This window comes from Aspergillus pseudotamarii, assembly GCF_009193445.1.
Source record: "Aspergillus pseudotamarii strain CBS 117625 unplaced genomic scaffold BDV38scaffold_2, whole genome shotgun sequence".
Taxonomy (NCBI): domain Eukaryota; kingdom Fungi; phylum Ascomycota; class Eurotiomycetes; order Eurotiales; family Aspergillaceae; genus Aspergillus; species Aspergillus pseudotamarii.
The window spans coordinates 1-18,821 of record NW_022475016.1 but is presented as its reverse complement, the minus strand read 5'-3'; the positions used below and the strand labels follow the sequence as shown (position 1 = coordinate 18,821).

Genomic DNA, 18,821 nt, shown 5'->3' with positions numbered 1-18,821 from the left:
CAAGCTGCAGATCTGCACTGCCCACACAGGCTATTGGCCAGTGTAATCATTCAGTTAGATGGACCTTTAAATATTCGAGGGCAAAGTAAAACAATACATGGTCTATGGTATATATAGCACACGGCGACCGTCGAAGGTCCCCAGAATCAGACACTCCCACACACAAAACTAGACACCATGATAGGGAAGCTTTCGGAAATCCATATACTTCTGGTGTCCACCATCTCTATGGTGGCATGCCTTGAGCATACCAATCCGAGCCCAGACGAGGCAACTGTATTCTCCTTACTTGTATGTTTTGCTGTCTTTCTCTGAAGTATAGGTTGAAGCCGACAACGGACATACTACCTAGTATGGCTATCCCCTGGTTTCATATGCCACATTCGCCCTCCGAACGTTGGGAAAGCTGAATTCAACCAATGACTTCTATCATTTGCGAGAGCTGACGACGTCTGAAACTACAGCTGTGGTGCGACCCAATGTCGACACGCTGTACTCCGCGGCTATCATTGACCTGTCACATCACGATCTCATTCTGGATGTGCCAGTTGTTGATGAGCGGTTCTGGGTATTCCCTTTCTATGACGTGTGAGTTGGAGTCTTCTAATCCTGCAACAATTCACTTCTGTAGCTAACCTTCCGCGAGATACGGCAACAACTATGGAAACCTCGGTAACGTCTATAATAGCTCTGCCGGCAAGTACCTATTGCGTTATTTGCCGAACAGTAATGAACCAGTTGGGGTACAGCTTTGCGACGAGACGCAATCTGAGGAGTACGAGGACTGTAGAGGTCTCAGAGGATGGATTAATGCACCTACTCCTTATGGTGGCATTCTTACACGACTTGTCGTTAAGAACAACGGAACGGACATCGACAAGATACATGCTATCCAAGACCAGATGCAGATTTCTACGATACCGAGGAAGCGTGCTCAGAATATCCCACAGTTAACGGTTCCTATGCTGAACTCATCGCTTTCTTCGGACCCTGCCACCCGAGTTATGCAGATGACAGCACGCTTCGCACCGCACAACCCGCCGCGTAACATTTCTGACCTTGCTAGAGTGAACCGCAACCTCAACGCAGCCGGTATCCGCGATGGCGTTTACAGGCCCCAAGTTCGAAACCTCACAGCGGCCGCCGTCACCGCAACCTCTACTGTTTCGAAAGCCTTTGCTCTTCCTGCCAACCATATTGATCTGGAAAACAATTGGCGATCAGTCTCTGGTACCGCACAGGGTGACTACAACACGAACTATGAGATGCGAGCGTTTGTGACTAATTGGGCTTATCTTATTGTGGATGCAACTGTGGCCTTGTATCCAATGTATGACCCGACGGCGAGTAGTTCGGTTCTCGAATTGGGAGCCAACGAGGCATACGTCTTTACCTTCAGCAGGAAGCCTCCGCTCGCTAAGAATGGCTTCTGGAGTCTGACTTTATACAACGCAGACAAGTTTCTCATTAAAAACTCACTGGATCGGTCCTCTCTGGGTGATCGATCGAACCTTACTTACGCAGATGGCAAACCTGTGTATGGGGACGATGATCGGGATGAGTCTTTCCAGATTCTCATCCAGCCAGCCGACATCGAGCCACCTTCCAATTGGACATCCAAGTGAGTTGGCTGATAAGTTTTCAGAAATTGCCTAGATAGTGACTAACACTTTATAGTTGGTTACCAGGACCATCTGGTGGGGGGCAAATTGACATAAACCGTAAGCATCCCACATTATTTCAGCTTTGCAATTTTGATATTAATGGAGTCGATAGTTCGCTTCTATGGACCGGACGAAGAACTGCAGAACGGCTCCTGGGAATACCCAGTAGTGACGAAACAGCAGGCGGTCTCCAGTACTGGTGCTCAGGAATAGCGCTGGGGCTATTGCTCTTGCATTTGGAGATTTTCGAACGTTGATACGGGAACGGGAAATTATTAGATATCGAGAATGATTCTCGATCTATACATTATATAGATTGCTGCTTAGTTTGGTACAGCTAGCTATAAGATTAAACCACTATCTACCTTATGAACATCATAGGAGTGAGCTCGTCTTAAATTCATACGCCAGTGGTTGGATATAAGTGCTATTATGAAATCTTTTATATTTATATTGCTACGAGTCTTCAGCCAACTTTGTCTCCTCTATGCATATCCCAGATTCCAAAAATTCTCAATATTCTTCTCAGTATCCTCATCCACATAGGCTGGGGGCTCCGCAAAGGTGACATTTTCACCGTGTAATTCCGCAATCTTGCCCGTTAACGACTCATCACCTACAAGTTGCGCCACTGCATTTGTTGCAGTAGACATTGGCGTTAAAATCATTGACTTAAATAAGTCATTACTTGGCGCAATATTCGTTGCTATCATCCATTAGCCAGGCCAACCATATCTTCCACTGGCGCGTAGAGGACGCGCAGAGTATTCCAAGTCAACTTACCGATCACAGCAGGAGCTAATGCGTTGATTCGAATCTTTTCAGCTACCAGTGGGCGAGCCAGAGATCGCACGAGGTTGACTACACCAGCTTTGGTTGTTGCATACATAGGCGCCATAGGGAATGGGTACAGGCCGGCATTTGAGGCAGTGCAGACAATCAGTCCGTTTGAAGAAGCTGTCGGATCACTTGTCGCGTTTTTGTACATGTAGTGGATGGCAAGATGGACAGCTGTTGAGATGGGGAAAATCAACATTGCTATTCTGCCCATATGGAGCTGTACAGTTCTCAATTGAGGAAGGAAACTTACTGTATATGGCTCCCACTAAATTCACATTTAAGGTCGCGAGGTTTGGCTTGGGTGGTCCCTCATTGCCATCGCGCTTTGCGGGTAACAAGCTTCCCTTCTCGGTAATCCCCGCATTGGCGAAGACAATATCGATTCTACCTTGCTCGGCGTATACTTTCTCGAATACAGCAGTTTGGCTTTCCCAAGAGGACACATCGCATTCTTCGAATGAGACGCTAGCCAATGGATGCTCGGCTCGAAGCTCTTGCAGAGTCTGAGCACCGGTTTTTGGGTTGATATCGAGAATGGTGATGTGAGTTTGAGGTTGTGAGATAAAGTGCCTGGTAATGCCCAGACCAATCCCTGAGGCCCCTCCTGATCGAGGAATCAATGATGCTAGTCCATGGATCGTTTCCTGAGAGGGGGTTTCCGAGGTTCTTACCGGTAACGATGATGCTTCTCGTCGGTGACATATTGTGATGAGTAGAGTTTCGTGACAAAGGTTGATATTGGGTTCGGTGGCTATTTTCTCTGGGCATCTCTCACAGTTCATATCGACGCCAAATCTTTTGTTACTCATTCAAAAACCCCTCCTTGACAGTTCCCCACATGGCTGCTGGGGTATTCCCGGGGTCGGCGGGTCTCGATGCTCTCGACCTTCACGGGGATAAATGGGTTCCCCCCCCGGATCCTGCATGCAGTACGAGCCGATATTGCGGAATTGATGGTATCGTCAAGTGTGCAACGCGGAATCTAGTACATAGGGCGGCATAATTCTCTGTAAAGCCACCGTCCTTGGGTTGAAGATATTATAGATAGTTGCTTCGTAAAGTATTTCTGTGTCACTCTGGGGATGATCTCACACTGTTCTTCTTTAGATAGAGGGAATTGTAAGCAACACGCTTTTCTCCGATATATCTAATTGGGTTGATAGGACTGTCGCTTAAATCGCTGAAGGCGTGCCGGGAAACTCTGTCCTCTTTGGGCCCATAGTGGCCCCTCGGTAGTTGGAATTTGATGGTCAAGTGCCGGGTGTAACTAATGGCAGACGATCTTTGCTCCACAGTTCCAATCCTCGCCACATTGCCGCTTTCTCTCCAGGTTTGACTGCGCGCGTTGTTTGAATCGCGGAGTATTCAACGGCTTCATCTCACGATATGTGGAGAACCTGCAACATGCTCTCTGGGTAGTCACTGTCGAGTTGATAATTCATTGAGTGTAGCTTTGCCTATTCCTTATCATGACTCAACCTTGTAAATAGACTTCACTGGTATATTGGACGCGAAGGCACGGCACCCGCCTTGTCGAGTCGGTGAACCCCCGTGGGGAACCCCAGATTGAAGCTCGGAAATTCCCCAGGATGGGGCTGTCAGGACTCGGGCCACATATTACCGACAAGTAGCATTCACGCTGGCTACTAAGAGCTGTTCAATTGTAAAGTCAAGGAGACTAATGGAGAATAGTATTGGAAGGCGTTGCATGTGTGTTAATGAGGGGTGCGGAGAGGTTATAAACCGGGGGGTTGACCTCCTAGCAAGGATTATTGACACTGTGCCCCATTTGATCAGTAATTTATTCACATTGGCGACTAGGTTTAGTATCTTTTACTAGTACTATTTCATCCTCTTGCATGAGCCCCATTAAATAATCTTGTTTGCTACTGCTGTTTCCCCAAACTTTTGTCCTCAGTGCGGGTATCCAGCTCCCAGCGAACAATACAAGTATTTAAGACTGTCTGAATGCTCTCAAGATGCCGCTTGGTATTCTAGATGATAACAAACTGGAACATATCCCAGGAACGGCACCGCTACATGGTCTTCATGAGGTCGACACTTACTCCGGCATTAACCCTAGTCTTCTGAAACACGATTCTACCGGGCAGATCGTGCTTGTTCCTCAACCGTCCGACTCACCAAATGACCCTTATAATTGGCCCCGGTTCAAGAAAGAGCTTTTTACAATTGCCTATGGATGGGGCTGTGGCTGCGTTGGGGGTAAGATGCGACGAGATGCGTTCCTCGTCCTGGTGATGGATAAAGCTAACGCTTCGTTTTCTACAAAATAGCGGTCGGTCCGCTTCTCGGTGGCGCATTCGTCCCACTCGCTGCAGAATTTGGGGTCTCGTTGTCGACGTTTGTTTCCGCTGTCCAGGGCGGCCTGATTTCGGCTATCGCCGTTGGAAGCTTGATATTCAATTCCTTGGCCGTGAAATACGGAAAGCGTCCGATTTATCTTGGAACAACTGTTGGCTTGATGGTGTCATGTTTTTGGGCAGCTGAAGCCAAAAGCTTTGAATCATTTGTCGCCTCAAGAGTCCTTTGTGGGCTCTGCATGGCGCCTATGGAGGCTTTGGTTCCGGCCTCCATTGCAGATATCTGGTAAGTCTAGCAGTTTCGATTACTTGTCCTACATGCATTAAATTAACTAACCGACTAGGTTCGTTCACGAACGTGGGTTCCGTACCGCTATTTTTAACCTCGGCGTCCTCGGTGGAATTAACCTGGCGGTCCCGATAGGTAAATTTGTTTTGAACATTCTTGATCAATACATTTGCTGATCTTCTCAAATAGCGGCTGCAATAATTGAGTATGGATCGTTTAGAATTGCATTACATGCGATGGGTGGCGCCTTTGCTCTGACATTGATAATGGTCTTCTTCTGGATGCCGGAATCCGCGTATGCGAGGGAAGCACTGAATATCGATACTGGAGAAACAAATGTGCGTTATGGTTTCACAGCCTTTTATTTTATATCCTCATGCTAATTTTTGGCAGGTTGCCGCTGAGGGAAAAACAGACCTGGAGCAGCTCGAAAACGCTGCAAGCACTGGGGTTCAAACAGCCGAAGTGCGTCACTCCTGGGCCAAAGAGCTGCTACCATACAGCGGTTATGTCAACCATGTCTCATTCTGGAATACTATCATCCGGCCATTCTATCTTTTGGCTTCGCCACCCGTTCTTTGGGCTGTGCTTCTTTTTACCAACTGTATAGCATGGCTTGTGGGCATTTCCCTCACCCTATCCCAGATTTTCTCCGCACCACCATATAATTTCTCCGTGATGGGTGTTGGAGCCACGAACTTGTCGTCCTTTGTCGCATCCGTCCTTGGGACTTTTAGTGCCGGACCCCTGATTGACGGCCTGGTGACCCGGATGTCCAAGATGAACGGTGGAATATTCGGTATGATCTTCCTCTGCCACTATCTTCAAACTGATCACTTACCAGGATCCATGCAGAACCCGAGTTCCGCCTGCCGATCATGCTTACGTACCTTTTGTTCACCTCAACAGGATTCTTTGCCTGGGGCCAGTCTTCCTATGCACAGGACCCGTGGCCTGTACCGGTGATTGTGTGTTTGGGAATGATTAATTTTGGTGTCCAGCTCGGCACCACTGGTGTTGTCACCTACATCGTAGACTGTCACCGTGAGAAGGCCGGTGAGGCCTTTGCGACGATGAACTTTCTCAAGAATCTCTTCGCCTTTGGGCTGTCGTTTTACCTCAATGGATGGATTGATAGCCAAGGTGTTCGGAACTGCTTCTTCACTATTGGAGGAATCACAATGGCTGCAGCACTATGCACTATCCCGATGTGAGTGTCGCCCTGAGCCAATAATAAGTTGATAATATGTACTAATATGTATTTACGCTAGGTATATCTTCGGAAAACGAGCCCGAAGCTGGGTACACCGACACGGAATTGCCGATCGACTATAAAGACTCAAGCTGCTCACTGGCTATGAAAGTGTCTTAAAGTTACTATAGGCCTTTTAAAGGAGTTATTCAGTGTCTGTCTATAGGATTATATGATATTTGAATGAGTTCCTGTTCACAATCTCATTCTTTATATTTTCAATTCCTTTATGTCGTAATTCTTGAAGTAAGATAGCCAGCTCAACCACTCCCACCACTGCTTCTCAAGCCGGATAACAATATCTCCAGGAAGCACTGCATTCATTGTTGGTCAGCGTGACGTGTATATACCGAGGGAAAATTTGACACAACAAAGACAATAGTGGGGTTGACCGCTTAGTTTGTTGAATACGAGGTTCATTGTTCCAATGTGATCTCCGTGTGTCAATCTGTAGCGTAGGGCTCGCAGGCTACAGCCTTCCCACCAATGCCCTACTTCCTGATAGAAATCATGATAGTACTTTCAAACCTGTCTTCTCATGAAGACTACCATACGTTGTCTCATAACATACACATGAAAATCTAAGTACGCCATCCAATAGAATATAATCTTTCAAATGGCAAGGTTACCTAATCCTTCAAGATATGTTGATATCGAAGCCAAACAAATAGCGGTCAAACCAGATCTAGTTGACATCAACAGCATCCATCAGCATACAAAATCCGTGCTTCTGCCCCGTGGCGCCATACTTGGCCAAGTCAAAATCTAGATTCTCGCCGACATCACGGAACCCACACTTTTTGTAGAGTGTATACCCAGCCCGCGAAGCCTCCAACCATGCCGGTAGCCGGAGACGTTGTGCCTCTTCCACCCCGGGCATTAGTAACTTGGTCCCGATCCCACGACCCTGATACTCTGGATGGACCACCAAGACCTGTAGGACTAGTTTATATCTGTCAGGCGTATCCACTCACTTTCACAAGACAACAGCAACAAAAAAGTCCAAATGAAGATAGAAAAAGAAAGAAAATACTCACTAGCAACCGCCTTCCCCCCAATCCACTTTTCCCTCTTCTGTACCACCATCTGGCGATAATCCAAACACGCCTGCGGACAAATCGACCTCGGCGGTGGCGTGGCGCGCTTCTTCACTGCCTCCTGCTCCGCTTTTATATGAGCCTCTGCATCGCGGTAGATAACCCACCACGACCACCCCACAATCCGACCCGACTCGTCATCAACAGCTTTCAGAAATCGAGCGTTGGGGTTCTCACGGATGGTTTTCTCTAAATCCTGAGCCAAGTCTATGGAGTTTTCTTCTCGAGGGCCGTACATGACTTCAAGGAGAATGTCATTGGGGAAGGCTTTGCTGTGGATTTCGTCGAGGGCGGCAGCATCGGTGGGGAGGGCGGGATGGAGTGATATACTCTTGTTTGGAGACATGATGCTTTATAGGCTTTTTTTTTTTTCAATTTGGTACGAGAGATGATGGTTTTGGGTTGGGTTTACGGGTAATGCGGAGGGGTTTAGATTTATCTTGAGACAGACTTGTTGGAATCTGATTGAAATGAATCTATCCACATGATTAAATTGTGGAAGAAGCAGTCGCTTATGAATGAGACAGCGCTATGCCTGTTTAGGCAGCTTTAATATCAAATGGATGGATAATTTATAAACTTATTCAAGGGTTACAGAAAATTGATGCCTTCGGCTTGCTAGATTGCGACGCTGATGAAGCTAGCGTTAGATGGCAACGTTGATAGGCTCGAGATAACCTTTAATATCTGGAAAGTAAGCATGTACCTCCGGGTCCACTCGGTTACATCGTCCAAAACGGTGTTGCCTTGCGCAGACGTCAAGAACAGACCCGAAGGCTTCTCTAGTGGTTAAGCTGACTAGTCTGACTACTCCATACCAGGGAAGCGATGCTTGAAGGAAAGTTTCATCAAAGTTTCCAAGATGTATAGTCCAATGCCAAAGAAAACAATGTATGTGGTTTGATTACATAAATTAGCTATTAAACATTATAAATTGTAAACATCGTATATAAATAGGAAACATCATCACGAGGCTGCCACATTACTTCAAAGCACCCCAGCTCCTCGCAAGCTCGGCTGGGCCATCAATATCATACCAATTCATACCGTCATAATCTGGTGAAATGTCCGTGGGGCACCTCATATAAGCTCACACGGTATGGTTGGGAGCTATATCCTGATCCTTCGCGTTGCCTTTCCGCGTCTTATGGGTTGCACGACATGCCCAAACGAAAAACCCAAAATGGATAACACTAGTCCATCAGTTAGCGAGAGAATCTGGAACAAACGGGAGTTAACCTACACAGCAATAAAAGCCATGGCCGTACCAAAATGCTCGACGTTAGCCACGAGCTGTCCATCACAATCACGTCCCCCGTTGACACCGCAGCTATATCCTCTGGTATAATATGGTTCCTGAACCGCCAGGTATACTATCAAGGTGGCTACCAGCGCGGCCCAAGCGCAAAGGTCAAACGTAAGATAGATGGCTGGGTGGATCGGGACGGGAAGGGATAATTCAATAGATGCTATTATCAGCGACCAAACGAAGGTGTACTCAGCCTGTAGTATAACATCAGCAACCTGTCTACGTGAACTAGACATTTAATCAGACACTGACCGCTCCGGTGACTGGGCTGACCACCGCACTGCCCAAGTCTTCCACGATCACCATGTCGCCTTCAAACATTGATTGGGAATATCCGAAAGCTATCAGCGCAGCGAGGGAGCTGATGACCGCGGTGAATCGCAGGCAAATCGAAATGCGCGGTGTGTGCATCTTGTGTGTGTGTGTGTGTGTGTGGCAGAGAAAGCTATGGTTGGTATTCAGCGGTCTAATTTCTCAGGCAGGTAGGGTCATGGGTCATCGTAAGTAATGTGGTATTGCAGATTATTTACTGGCCATCTACGCCTGCTTAAATAGAATCGATATTTATTTTGATGTTGGTTAGGCGTTCAGTCCCTTACGGATGGCATCAGCCAAGACTCATATACGAGGCAAAGCCACTTGTTCACGGTGCAGATCACTCCACGTGTGGGGAAATACCAAGATGTGCACAGCCCTCAACCTACTCTTTATTCGCTTAAGACAGTAGCGATATACCGCATAGGGTAAATCCTGCATCTTGCTCTCTCTAACTGCGCCCCCGTTAGAAATCTTACATGTGATTGATAAATGCATAATGCGTACCTGCATTCTCAATACGCACGCATGGCTTGTTGCATAGATAAGCTAAGATCAGTCTTCATAGAGTTCCACCATGTAATATTAGCACCTGGCTACCACTTAGGTTAGCCAGACTGTTCAAGAAGTTCTAATATCGCTATTATCACACTATCACATTAACAAATTTTTTATGTTTTATGCCTATATTTGTCTATCCTTTCTAGTAATGTGTTAGATTTCGTCTCCCTTCCCAGTCTTATTTGCATATAATTTAGAGGCACAGAGGAATGGAAGCTTTTTATGCTCACAGGATGGGTTTTCTGTCTGACTGCCTTGAAGGGGTAGAATTGGCATTTGTAACCTCGAGAGCCAAGTTGATTCCTGGGGCGTTGATAGAATTCGGGCAGTAGTCGTCATGATTGGTTCTGTCTTTATCATTAGAGGTGAACGATAGCTGAAGAGGAACATAATTATGCGCACTAGACTAGTTCTTGTGATGCCTTGCGTTTAACGATTGATGAATAGATTTACCTGAGCTCATAATTATAACAAACTTATAAAGTATACCTACTGGAACCTCAGTCATAGTATCGATTTAGTCATCCAATAAGATTGAGATAGTTATAGGTCGAGGCCGCTAGTTAGCAAAGTCTCTGTAGCGTGTGCAGTACACTCTTAAATTCAGTTCCAAAGACAGCTATCAGCTCCTGAGTAAGCTCCACCTATTAATCTGGTTATGACAACGGCAAAGCACAAAACAACAACCAAACATTCAATTATTGCCAACTTTCTTTGTCTCAACTAGTTCTTACCTCCTTATTGTCAATTTCAGATGGAACAGTACAGCAGGAGAAAATTCAGTTATGTCTCACACATGTAAACACACGACAGCCATCACAAACAATGTAAGCAGATAATAGGAAATCAAAACCTTCATATCAGCAACATTTGAATCCCGATATCCGTATCCTGTTTGAGTCAACGACATCCCTGGGATGTTCCAAAACACCACTTGGAGGGGACGCGACCGCGGGGGAAAACATTATCTTCAACTTCAGCCGGAGCAGCAGTGGAGGTAAGCATAGGAATAGCTTGCACCGTGGTAGCGGCAAGGACGGCGAGGAAAACGAAAATGAGCTTCATGTTGATCGTAGGATATGGGCTTCGACAAAATATGGCGATAGCTGGATGAGGAGGAGCTTTCTCGCTTGGGTGGTTTAAAGACAGAGTAGAAGAGCTCAGGTCTTGTTTAGTGGAAGGGATGTTCAGCCTGAATCGTTTGTAACTTTACCCAATTTTCAAGCTTTTTTTGGGAGTGGGGAGAAGTAAGTAGAAAAGTTGCAGAGATATTTCCAGAGCAATGGAGAACGTCGTCCAGAGGAAGATATGGCGCGTTTATATATGCGACTCTCACCTAGACTCAAATCCGCTCCCTCATGATCTCTTTGGAAATTCAATAACATTCCCTAACAATTGGCCATACTCGCTGTATATCCCACAGAATCCCCACCAAGGTAGAGCGAACAGTGAATCGCCATATGAGCTAGACTCTTATTGCTCACCATGAGAGTGGCCGCTTGCCACCTGCCGAAGCTTCTTTATTTCAATGTCATGTGCATCCTAGAACGCGTCTGCCTACTTCGGCTGGTAGTAGTGGGTTTGAGGTTTGATTCTATCAGGCAGATATGATTCGTGATGCATAAGGAGGATAGAAAGTTATGGCTGCGATAATGACATAGTACTGTGTAGAAACATAACGGGAAGATAGGAGTATGCAGATGCTATGGTTAATTATTTTTGACGGCTACTATGGACTACCATTCTAACACTTTTTCATCGAGAAGATATCTATGATAGTTAGCACACGTTCTTATCTAATATGGTTGACAACCTTCAATATAAACTCCAAACCTGTATGTTCCCTACATATGAACCCAGCAGCGCCATATAAAACGATATTCAAATCCATCAGTAGCATTCAAGGCTAATATCAATTAAACATACACGAAAACCTCCAAAAGATAATAACCTATGGTTAATCAATATTCGCACGCATTTTCTCCTTGTATCCATGGCAGCTGATCGCACCATTGCTCTCGACTTTCAGCTTCCCAACTATATAGCCTTTCAGTTAGAAAACAGTCTTGACTCTGGTATGGAGAATACTCACCCAAGTAGAATTTTACATCAGCTTTGCCTGCCTCCCCTTTCTTCTTGTCACATTTACAGGTGAGTATGGATGACATCCCTCGTTCTGGGGACTTCCCTTTCCCTGTCTCCACTTTCGGTACAGGTTCGCCTTCCTCTACTTTACATTCTGAGCAATGACCTTTCTCAATGCCATTCCCACTAGGCTCATTAGCTATCCCTCATAACATGAGAAATGAATATATAGCATCCAATCATATACGTACTCAGCCGTCCAAGTAAATTGTCCATTTTGCTCATCCCAACCAAGACATTTGTCCAAGGGAAGCCTTGAAACCGCAATGCCCATATTTTCATTGGGGTTATTGCCAACTTGGGGCTTGCTGCCCTGCTGATTTTCGCCGTCCTTCTGGGGTTTAGGTTTGGTGATTCTGCCGATATCTCGGTGTGGACACTGTGCCACAACGTGCCATCTAATGCGGTCGAATTGCTGTAGCATAGTTGCCTCGACTTTTGAACACACGTAAAGCTCCCTTTTCGGGTGTCTGATTGATCCCCCGATTTTTGATCCAACACGGCGTAGGCCGCCTTTGAAACCCTCGCCTGCTGTGGAGCTCTCGCCAGGGCCCTGAGTCGCAGCCAGAACTGATAGGATTAAAGTAATGATAATCCAAGCGCGATACATATTTGTTGTAAAAGTGGAGAACACTAATAGAAAAAGGAGGGTATATATGTATATATTTGGAGAAGCGTCAGGAAGAAAGTGGAATGAAGAATTAGAGAAGATGCTTTAGGGAAGACCTCGCCTGGGCTTCAATTAGGGGATTTATATAGAAGGAGGCATTTAGTACTTCCAGTCTCTAGTTGTGTTCAACCAGCCTTTGATTATGCAGTGAGCTAAAACTAGCCCCCTGAGCCAATCAATATTAATGATATGCTGTAAGAGAGTCCCTGTTTCCTTTGTCGAAACGGCTTGGGGCACTGGGCGACTGTTTCGGGAGTAGTACATTACTATAGTTGTTTAGTATTCAGGGCGTAGTTGAATAAACTTAAAAAAATATGTAAAAGCGCGAACATCCTTAGAATCTGCATTCGTTTACCTAAAGAAATTATGTCTTGATAATTGTACTACCTGAGGCTCGAGGAAGTGTCATACACATCCTTTCGCGATTGCCCGACTAATGTAAGCCCTTTGAACGCAATACCCGACCTCAATAATACAATCAACTTTATCAAGAGTCAGAGCCAAGATTTACTGACCTTATCCAACATTGGAGAGGAATCTTTTGGATGTCTTAGAGTCTCAGTATATGATTGCAGTGTAGTGGTTGCATAATAGAGTTGAGTTACTGAATAGGATATATCTGTTGGTGATATTGTATTTCTTGACGAAAGTTTTTGCAAAGCTTGTTATCCTTTAATTGCTTCATGCTCGACGGGATATTTTGAATTTGGCCCAAGGACTAGTCAACAGTAAGTTGTCTACTCTGTTTTCAGGAAGGGCCGGGTTCTGCTAGAGTCAACGCGTTCGAAGCCGGTTCAGTGAGTGGGACAGCTTAAAGTCTCGTGCCCGGAATCTCTTTATTGACTATATTGGAAACAAAACAACCTTCTATTCACTTTTGTAGTGACGAGAAAGCTGTTGCTACCTAGTATGATGTATTAATATCAGTGAAAGTAAATACCTTTTTCGCAACATCCTTTCCAAAAAGAAAGCGCTAGATTCTAGCCTTTCCCTGGGAATTATAGATCATTTATAAGTTCTGATATACTGCTACACCGAAAAAGTCGTTTTGTTGGTTTCAAATGGAAACTTGGCTTATTTCCTGATTTCATATGTGGGTCCACATTCCGGAGAACAACTTTGTCTATGCTGGGCCGAATATTTAGTAGGGTCCAAGTTACCCAGAAAGGACGGAAGGGTCTTCTAGTGTATATTGACAGGAATTGCATGACCCGAGAAAGCTTTGAACAACAAAAGCTTCAGCGCTATGACACCCTGGACAAAGCAACATGCCGAACATCATAACTTAGTATGCCCCCTCTCGCTCCACATATCCTGGCCACTCCACCGCAACTGGTTTCCGATACCCTGACCAAATAGGCCGCGACGCCACAAGTTGCAAGCCCCCCGGCCCAAGCATCGCTCCCCCGTCCAGGCCCCACAGTGTCACTGCTATGTAGTTGATCCCATTGTAGTTGAGAATTCCCTCGGGCACAGGGAAATCCGTTTGAGGGCCAAGATTGTTGACTAATTGAAATCAGCAAGTACAATATAAGTAGATGTATCCCGTAGGACGTATCATAGAGAAGGTAGAAAATATTCTGCTACATACCAAATTTCCCAAATTGAAAGCCGTTCACATAGAGTTGGCAGCGATAATTCCGCGTATGTACGCCGTCCGTTGAGCCATTGAATGCAAATACAAACCGCAGCGGAATGTCGTATCCTTTTGGTAGATCCAGGGGAAAGGATGTGGTGAAAAACCCGACTCCTGAATTCTCTATTCCTTTCGTAAACGGACTTCGCGTTTCCCATGTGTCACTCGGGGGATGAGGTAGATGATAGCCTTGTCGCTCGGCGAACATGGCACCCTCGTTGAGAGGGCCACGGATGAGATCGCGATACTGCTCGCCGCCAAGGTTTCCCGTCATCTTCCAGCGGAGGTCAGATTGATGCTCATGGCCAGAAAGGGAGTAGTCTAAGATGCCGCGGGGAAACTTGATAGCGTCTGTTCCTGGGGCCTCCTCGTCGTACCCCATGTGGTCAATCAATATACTGATGGTGTAGGGCTTTCCCGAAGAGAGAGCCACATTGTTAGTGGTGGGAACAAGTGAGATGTTCTGCGCATGAAATGAACTATCGCTGCTTCCTCCCCAAAAATCGAGATAGTTATCGTTTAGCCAGATGGAATACCCAAAGCCTGACCCGCCGGAGATATTTAGGAAAAGGGAGCTCTCCTGCCCGTTAGCCATAAAGTGCCCTCGGTAAAGGAGAGACCCAGTGTGGTAGCCATAGTCAAGCGCATAAAGCGAGGTTGGAGTAGTGAGATTCCGAGGGTTGTTGCTCCAGGATTGATTGAGAACTGTCCAGGCCTGGTCATCGTACGAGGGATCAATCTCCGGGAGGGAATCAAGATATTTCCATTCGAGATCATAGAGAGACGGAAGGGAAATTGTGGGTGGATTATACTGAACTCTCCCAAGAAGTTTTCTGCTGGATGAAAGCGTAGTGTTGAGCAATTGATTATTAAATACTACACCTTGTACCTCTTGTGGTGTGGATATGACCTCAATGGTGGTGGTTGCGTTGATATCTCCACTCAAAATTAAGTGATTGTCCTGAATTGATGCACTCCGGACGAGGTACCCTGCTTTCACAATGATGAGATCTTTTGATGGTGAACTGTAGTTGCCTATAGGTTCCACAGCAGGTACTTCCATTACCCAGTAATCGTACGCATCGTTACGCCACAGAAGGTGAAGCTCGACATCTCCAATTTGGATCATCCTGGGAGTAGCGGTTACTCTCCATTGAATGATCCATGCGCCCTTTTGTTGTTCGATTGTAATCCCAGAAGTTTGACCGTCGAGAATGACTGGTTTGGGTAAGGTTTGCGAGAAGGCAACCTCATGCACTTCATCCTCTCCACCATATAGTACGAGAACACGGGTTGAGCCAAGGCTATGCGCCCAAGTCAATACTTCCGCCGAGGAGTAGATCATGTTGATGCCTCCAACATCATAATCTGTCACGTGTAACTTGGAATCACGTCCGTTCAATGACAATTCTGTATTATGGAGCTGTGGGATAGTGACATTGCCAATACTGGTCGACACAGTCAGTGTGTATCTTGCGTTCCCCGTGAACGTAAAATCCGCATGTCTAACGACGTAGAAGTTTGTTTCAGTGCCATTTCCAACTAGTGGAGTGACGGCGATTCGCGGGTTCTCGGTGTACGACCCATTCCGTCCAGTCCCTGGGGTTGCCGTTAGATAGGCTGGTGATACTTTGAAGAAGTTGGCTTGGAGTTTCTGTTCGCTGTACTTTTCGCGTATGAGAGTTCGGTCCTCAGCGATGGAGGCACCGTAGTCATACGAGGTATACCCTCCGTGGTATCCCAGATTTCCCCAGTTGGTACCACCGTAGGTCTGGTGAAAATCAGTGTGACGTCGCTAGAGGACCAGGCTTGCGCATGTCTCACCATATAGATGTTGAAGATCTTAACTCCAAAGCTGTAATTATTCTTGTATACGACTCGAGAGGCTTCGTGATTGACCAGCATTGCACATCCTTCCTCTGTGACTCCTCCCCTGATTACAGTTAGATTCGTTATCTTTCTGAGAGTAATTTGTTCCAGGGGCACACAAGAGTATGTACGCCGTAGGACTTACCAGCCCCCACCCGACCCTCCTTGAAACTCCATAATTGTAAACGGTGTCATAGGACTCTGCTCTTCATGCAGGGTATTCCAATCGTAAGGAAACCTGTACGTTGGCCAAACATCCGGATGCGCACCTTAATGTAATTAGCTCCTCGCTTGTTCCAGTAAGTCGTCCTAACAGGAGCATGCACATACAGTCATACCGCATGGGGTAAGCATCAATCCCATAGATATCCACCTCGCCAAGTCCGGTTCCTGGTGCAAAGTATCCTTCCACTTCGTTGTCATTCATTGCCATGGGCACTTCCACCCTGGCAGCACGCAGCTCTTCCGCCATCAACGCCATCACTTCACGGTTCATCTGCGATGGAAATTCTTCCTCTGTCAGCCCTGGCCAGGTGGTATACTCATTCTCCGGTTGGACCATGATAACCGGCCCTCCTCTCGTAATCTGTGCATCGGCAATGATTTTTCCAACTGTCGACATGTATTTCTTGATGGCACCCACATAATCTGAACTCATTGATCGAATGGCCCCTTTAATGCGTAGGACCCATCCAGGAATACCTCCAGCAGAGGTTTCGGCATTGATATATGGACCGGGCCGCGCAATGAGATAGATCCCCGCCTCAGATGCAGCAGTAAAGAACTCATCAAGGTTCCAGATATCAGTGTTATTGTCAATACCGTTGTCGCCGATCATAACATTCCCAGGGTTGCCTTCCAAAAGACCCCAGTCGGTGTAGAAGGAGACACCATTGAAACCCATGCTCTTGATTTTTTGGAAGACATCTAGCCATAAACCAGGAACAGGAAGGCGGAAAGGGTGGAATTCGCCCGAGAAGACCATGATACGTTCATCGTTAATGAGGAGAGAGTGTTGATCCCAGGTGACCTGTCAGTAGCTATTAGATGCTGTACCTAAATCCCCTAGTGTGATTTATTACTTCAGTCTCCTTACCATATTTTGTGCCGGCCCCAATCTCTCATCATGGTTAGCATTAACTGCATTTAATGCCCTCTTTGGGGATGCATCGACAAATCCACAAATCACTACTAGGTTGAAGAGCAAGAATAGTGGGTAGGAACGTAGTGGGCGCAATTGTAACCGCATCTCTGTTTCTATGACAAGATTAAGAATATCTAACGTGTGAATTGATGGCGCATTAGTTTTTACTGACGAAGGAGATCGCCCAGCTCTTAGAAGATTTGATAGCAAACCACCGCAAGATATCAAGGCATTAGGCAGAGGATTGTGGTTTGTCTTTCACATGGGGAAATTCACTGGAAACACTGGTATAAAAGCTTCTCTAGCCCTCATGGTGTATGCGGCTAAATGAAGAATGAGGGATAAATTACACTGGTGTTGTTTAGCTTCTATTTGCCTTTCTTCAGATGGTAAACATGCACTATTTGAAATCAGGCTCGAAGTTGCTTGGAGATTGGTGGAGAAAGTTGCATCAGCATATGATATATCTTGATTCTAGACTTTACTAAAAATGCATGATGATCTAAAGAGGTATTCAGGCTGAATCCTGGTACATGCGGGGTTAAGAATTTCGACTGATGATCTCGGAGATCTCTCCGAGATTGTGGGGTTATGGTAAGCCTCGAATATCACTTATTCTGACTCAGTAAGAAGTCATGTATTCTTCATGATAGGGACAGTGGTACGAAATGAGTATGTTCGACTCATTTCAATATGTTACATAAACTCTCATAGAAATGTCATTTGGGCTGTGGCAAGAAACGATCTATGAGGATTAAAAAAAAATCGAGCTAGAACATGGAAAGAGCAATTCTTGAACAGAATTTGGGCTGATTATCAGTATGATGTGGAGACCTAAAAGGTACTGCACAAATTATCTACTTGATAAACCTGTGACCATGAGCAACGAAGCCGTAGCGACATATTTGAGTCCATCTGCAATCATCTGCGAGAAAAGTCCACGGAGTTTCGTGAGAGAGAGATACTATACCTGTAGACAGCTTCCGATTGGGGCTCTTCTTGGGTTACTGACAGCAGTTAACTAATTAATAAGATTGAACTTAGATATATATAAAATTATTATAGTTAAGTAATAGAAAAATTACTATTTTTGTATGGTATTATAAAATATACTTTAGTTTTTTTGGTTGTATCTATTCTTTTACTAATTGTTCTAGTTTAACAAGGGTAGGGTTGAGGATCTAAATCTTGGACCCTCATGAGGGTCATGCCGAGGACCAACTTTAACCTAGTTGTGTATTTTTCCTAACTACCACAATTAATCTAACCTAGCCATTAGGCAGTCCAGAAACCTGTTGTACCTCCAGAGAAATTTTGCGAGAAGAAACATTATACTTGGGAGCAGCCAAGCAGGTGTCTAATAATAGAGAGCGATATTCTCTCGCTATACACTTTTACGAAGGCCGAAAGTCGAACCCGGCTCACCCTCCTGCGCTCACCCATCACCACTAGATGATCGGCTTATATATTTCCAGGGTCTAGTAGAAATTTGAGACTCTCCTGGTAGTACTTGAATGGGATGATTCAGAGCCCTAAAAACTCTCCCCCACTCCATCGGAAAGGGCCACTGCACATAATCCGACTACGACATTCTTCAAGTACCTCTACACTCACCACCGAACGTTTCTGAAGAGGACCGACAAGCCTGCGACTGCATCACAGCGCATTGTGGTCCAACGAATGTCCATCAACTAAAGCACCCCCCCCCC

The 18,821-nt window shown here is 45.8% G+C and overlaps 7 protein-coding genes across 7 annotated transcripts; 2 read left to right on the top strand and 5 right to left on the bottom strand.

Moving 5' to 3' along the window:
• Positions 1–177: 177 nt before the first annotated feature.
• BDV38DRAFT_291909 (uncharacterized protein) lies at positions 178–1,877 on the top strand (the record flags this gene model as incomplete). The annotated part of the gene is made up of 5 exons (XM_032061876.1): positions 178–291; positions 353–588; positions 647–1,621; positions 1,678–1,721; positions 1,777–1,877. 5 exons carry the CDS (start codon positions 178–180, stop codon positions 1,875–1,877), a joined length of 1,470 nt encoding a protein of 489 aa, XP_031919180.1.
• A 272-nt stretch (positions 1,878–2,149) lies between these two features.
• BDV38DRAFT_267147 (putative short chain dehydrogenase/reductase) lies at positions 2,150–3,206 on the bottom strand (the record flags this gene model as incomplete). Its single annotated transcript, XM_032056531.1, has 4 exons — positions 2,150–2,370; positions 2,448–2,675; positions 2,728–3,108; positions 3,176–3,206. The coding sequence occupies 4 exons, from the start codon at positions 3,204–3,206 to the stop codon at positions 2,150–2,152; spliced, it is 861 nt and encodes a 286-aa protein (XP_031919179.1).
• Positions 3,207–4,483: 1,277 nt separating this feature from the next.
• On the top strand, positions 4,484–6,449 carry BDV38DRAFT_291908 (major facilitator superfamily domain-containing protein; the record flags this gene model as incomplete). The annotated part of the gene is made up of 7 exons (XM_032061875.1): positions 4,484–4,727; positions 4,799–5,111; positions 5,170–5,249; positions 5,304–5,452; positions 5,508–5,913; positions 5,970–6,324; positions 6,386–6,449. 7 exons carry the CDS (start codon positions 4,484–4,486, stop codon positions 6,447–6,449), a joined length of 1,611 nt encoding a protein of 536 aa, XP_031919178.1.
• Positions 6,450–6,883: 434 nt separating this feature from the next.
• BDV38DRAFT_232796 (uncharacterized protein) lies at positions 6,884–7,820 on the bottom strand. The gene is made up of 2 exons (XM_032053076.1): positions 7,404–7,820; positions 6,884–7,308 (listed from the first exon to the last, which is right to left on the bottom strand). The coding sequence occupies exons 1-2, from the start codon at positions 7,807–7,809 to the stop codon at positions 7,052–7,054; spliced, it is 663 nt and encodes a 220-aa protein (XP_031919177.1). The 5' UTR covers positions 7,810–7,820; the 3' UTR covers positions 6,884–7,051.
• Positions 7,821–8,334: 514 nt separating this feature from the next.
• On the bottom strand, positions 8,335–9,325 carry BDV38DRAFT_232795 (uncharacterized protein). The gene is made up of 3 exons (XM_032053075.1): positions 9,025–9,325; positions 8,707–8,966; positions 8,335–8,656 (listed from the first exon to the last, which is right to left on the bottom strand). Exons 1-3 carry the CDS (start codon positions 9,181–9,183, stop codon positions 8,554–8,556), a joined length of 522 nt encoding a protein of 173 aa, XP_031919176.1. The 5' UTR covers positions 9,184–9,325; the 3' UTR covers positions 8,335–8,553.
• Positions 9,326–11,605: 2,280 nt separating this feature from the next.
• Positions 11,606–12,403, bottom strand: BDV38DRAFT_277141 (uncharacterized protein; the record flags this gene model as incomplete). Its single annotated transcript, XM_032058414.1, has 3 exons — positions 11,606–11,685; positions 11,741–11,919; positions 11,985–12,403. 3 exons carry the CDS (start codon positions 12,401–12,403, stop codon positions 11,606–11,608), a joined length of 678 nt encoding a protein of 225 aa, XP_031919175.1.
• A 1,345-nt stretch (positions 12,404–13,748) lies between these two features.
• On the bottom strand, positions 13,749–16,953 carry BDV38DRAFT_291907 (glycoside hydrolase family 35 protein; the record flags this gene model as incomplete). The annotated part of the gene is made up of 5 exons (XM_032061874.1): positions 13,749–13,969; positions 14,055–15,870; positions 15,924–16,032; positions 16,114–16,237; positions 16,299–16,953. The coding sequence occupies 5 exons, from the start codon at positions 16,951–16,953 to the stop codon at positions 13,749–13,751; spliced, it is 2,925 nt and encodes a 974-aa protein (XP_031919174.1).
• Positions 16,954–18,821: the final 1,868 nt, after the last annotated feature.

What these genes read in the sequence shown, in the direction of transcription:
- BDV38DRAFT_232796 (XM_032053076.1), bottom strand. Translation starts at nt 7,809, where the DNA reads ATGTCTCCAAACAAGAGTATATCACTCCATCCCGCCCTCCCCACCGAT. An exon ending in TGGGGGGAAGGCGGTTGCTA is followed by an intron (nt 7,309 to 7,403) that starts GTGAGTATTTTC and finishes GATATAAACTAG; the next exon opens with TCCTACAGGTCTTGGTGGTC.
- BDV38DRAFT_232795 (XM_032053075.1), bottom strand. Translation starts at nt 9,183, where the DNA reads ATGCACACACCGCGCATTTCGATTTGCCTGCGATTCACCGCGGTCATC. An exon ending in TCAGCCCAGTCACCGGAGCG is followed by an intron (nt 8,967 to 9,024) that starts GTCAGTGTCTGA and finishes GTTATACTACAG; the next exon opens with GCTGAGTACACCTTCGTTTG. An exon ending in GCCATGGCTTTTATTGCTGT is followed by an intron (nt 8,657 to 8,706) that starts GTAGGTTAACTC and finishes CTGATGGACTAG; the next exon opens with TGTTATCCATTTTGGGTTTT.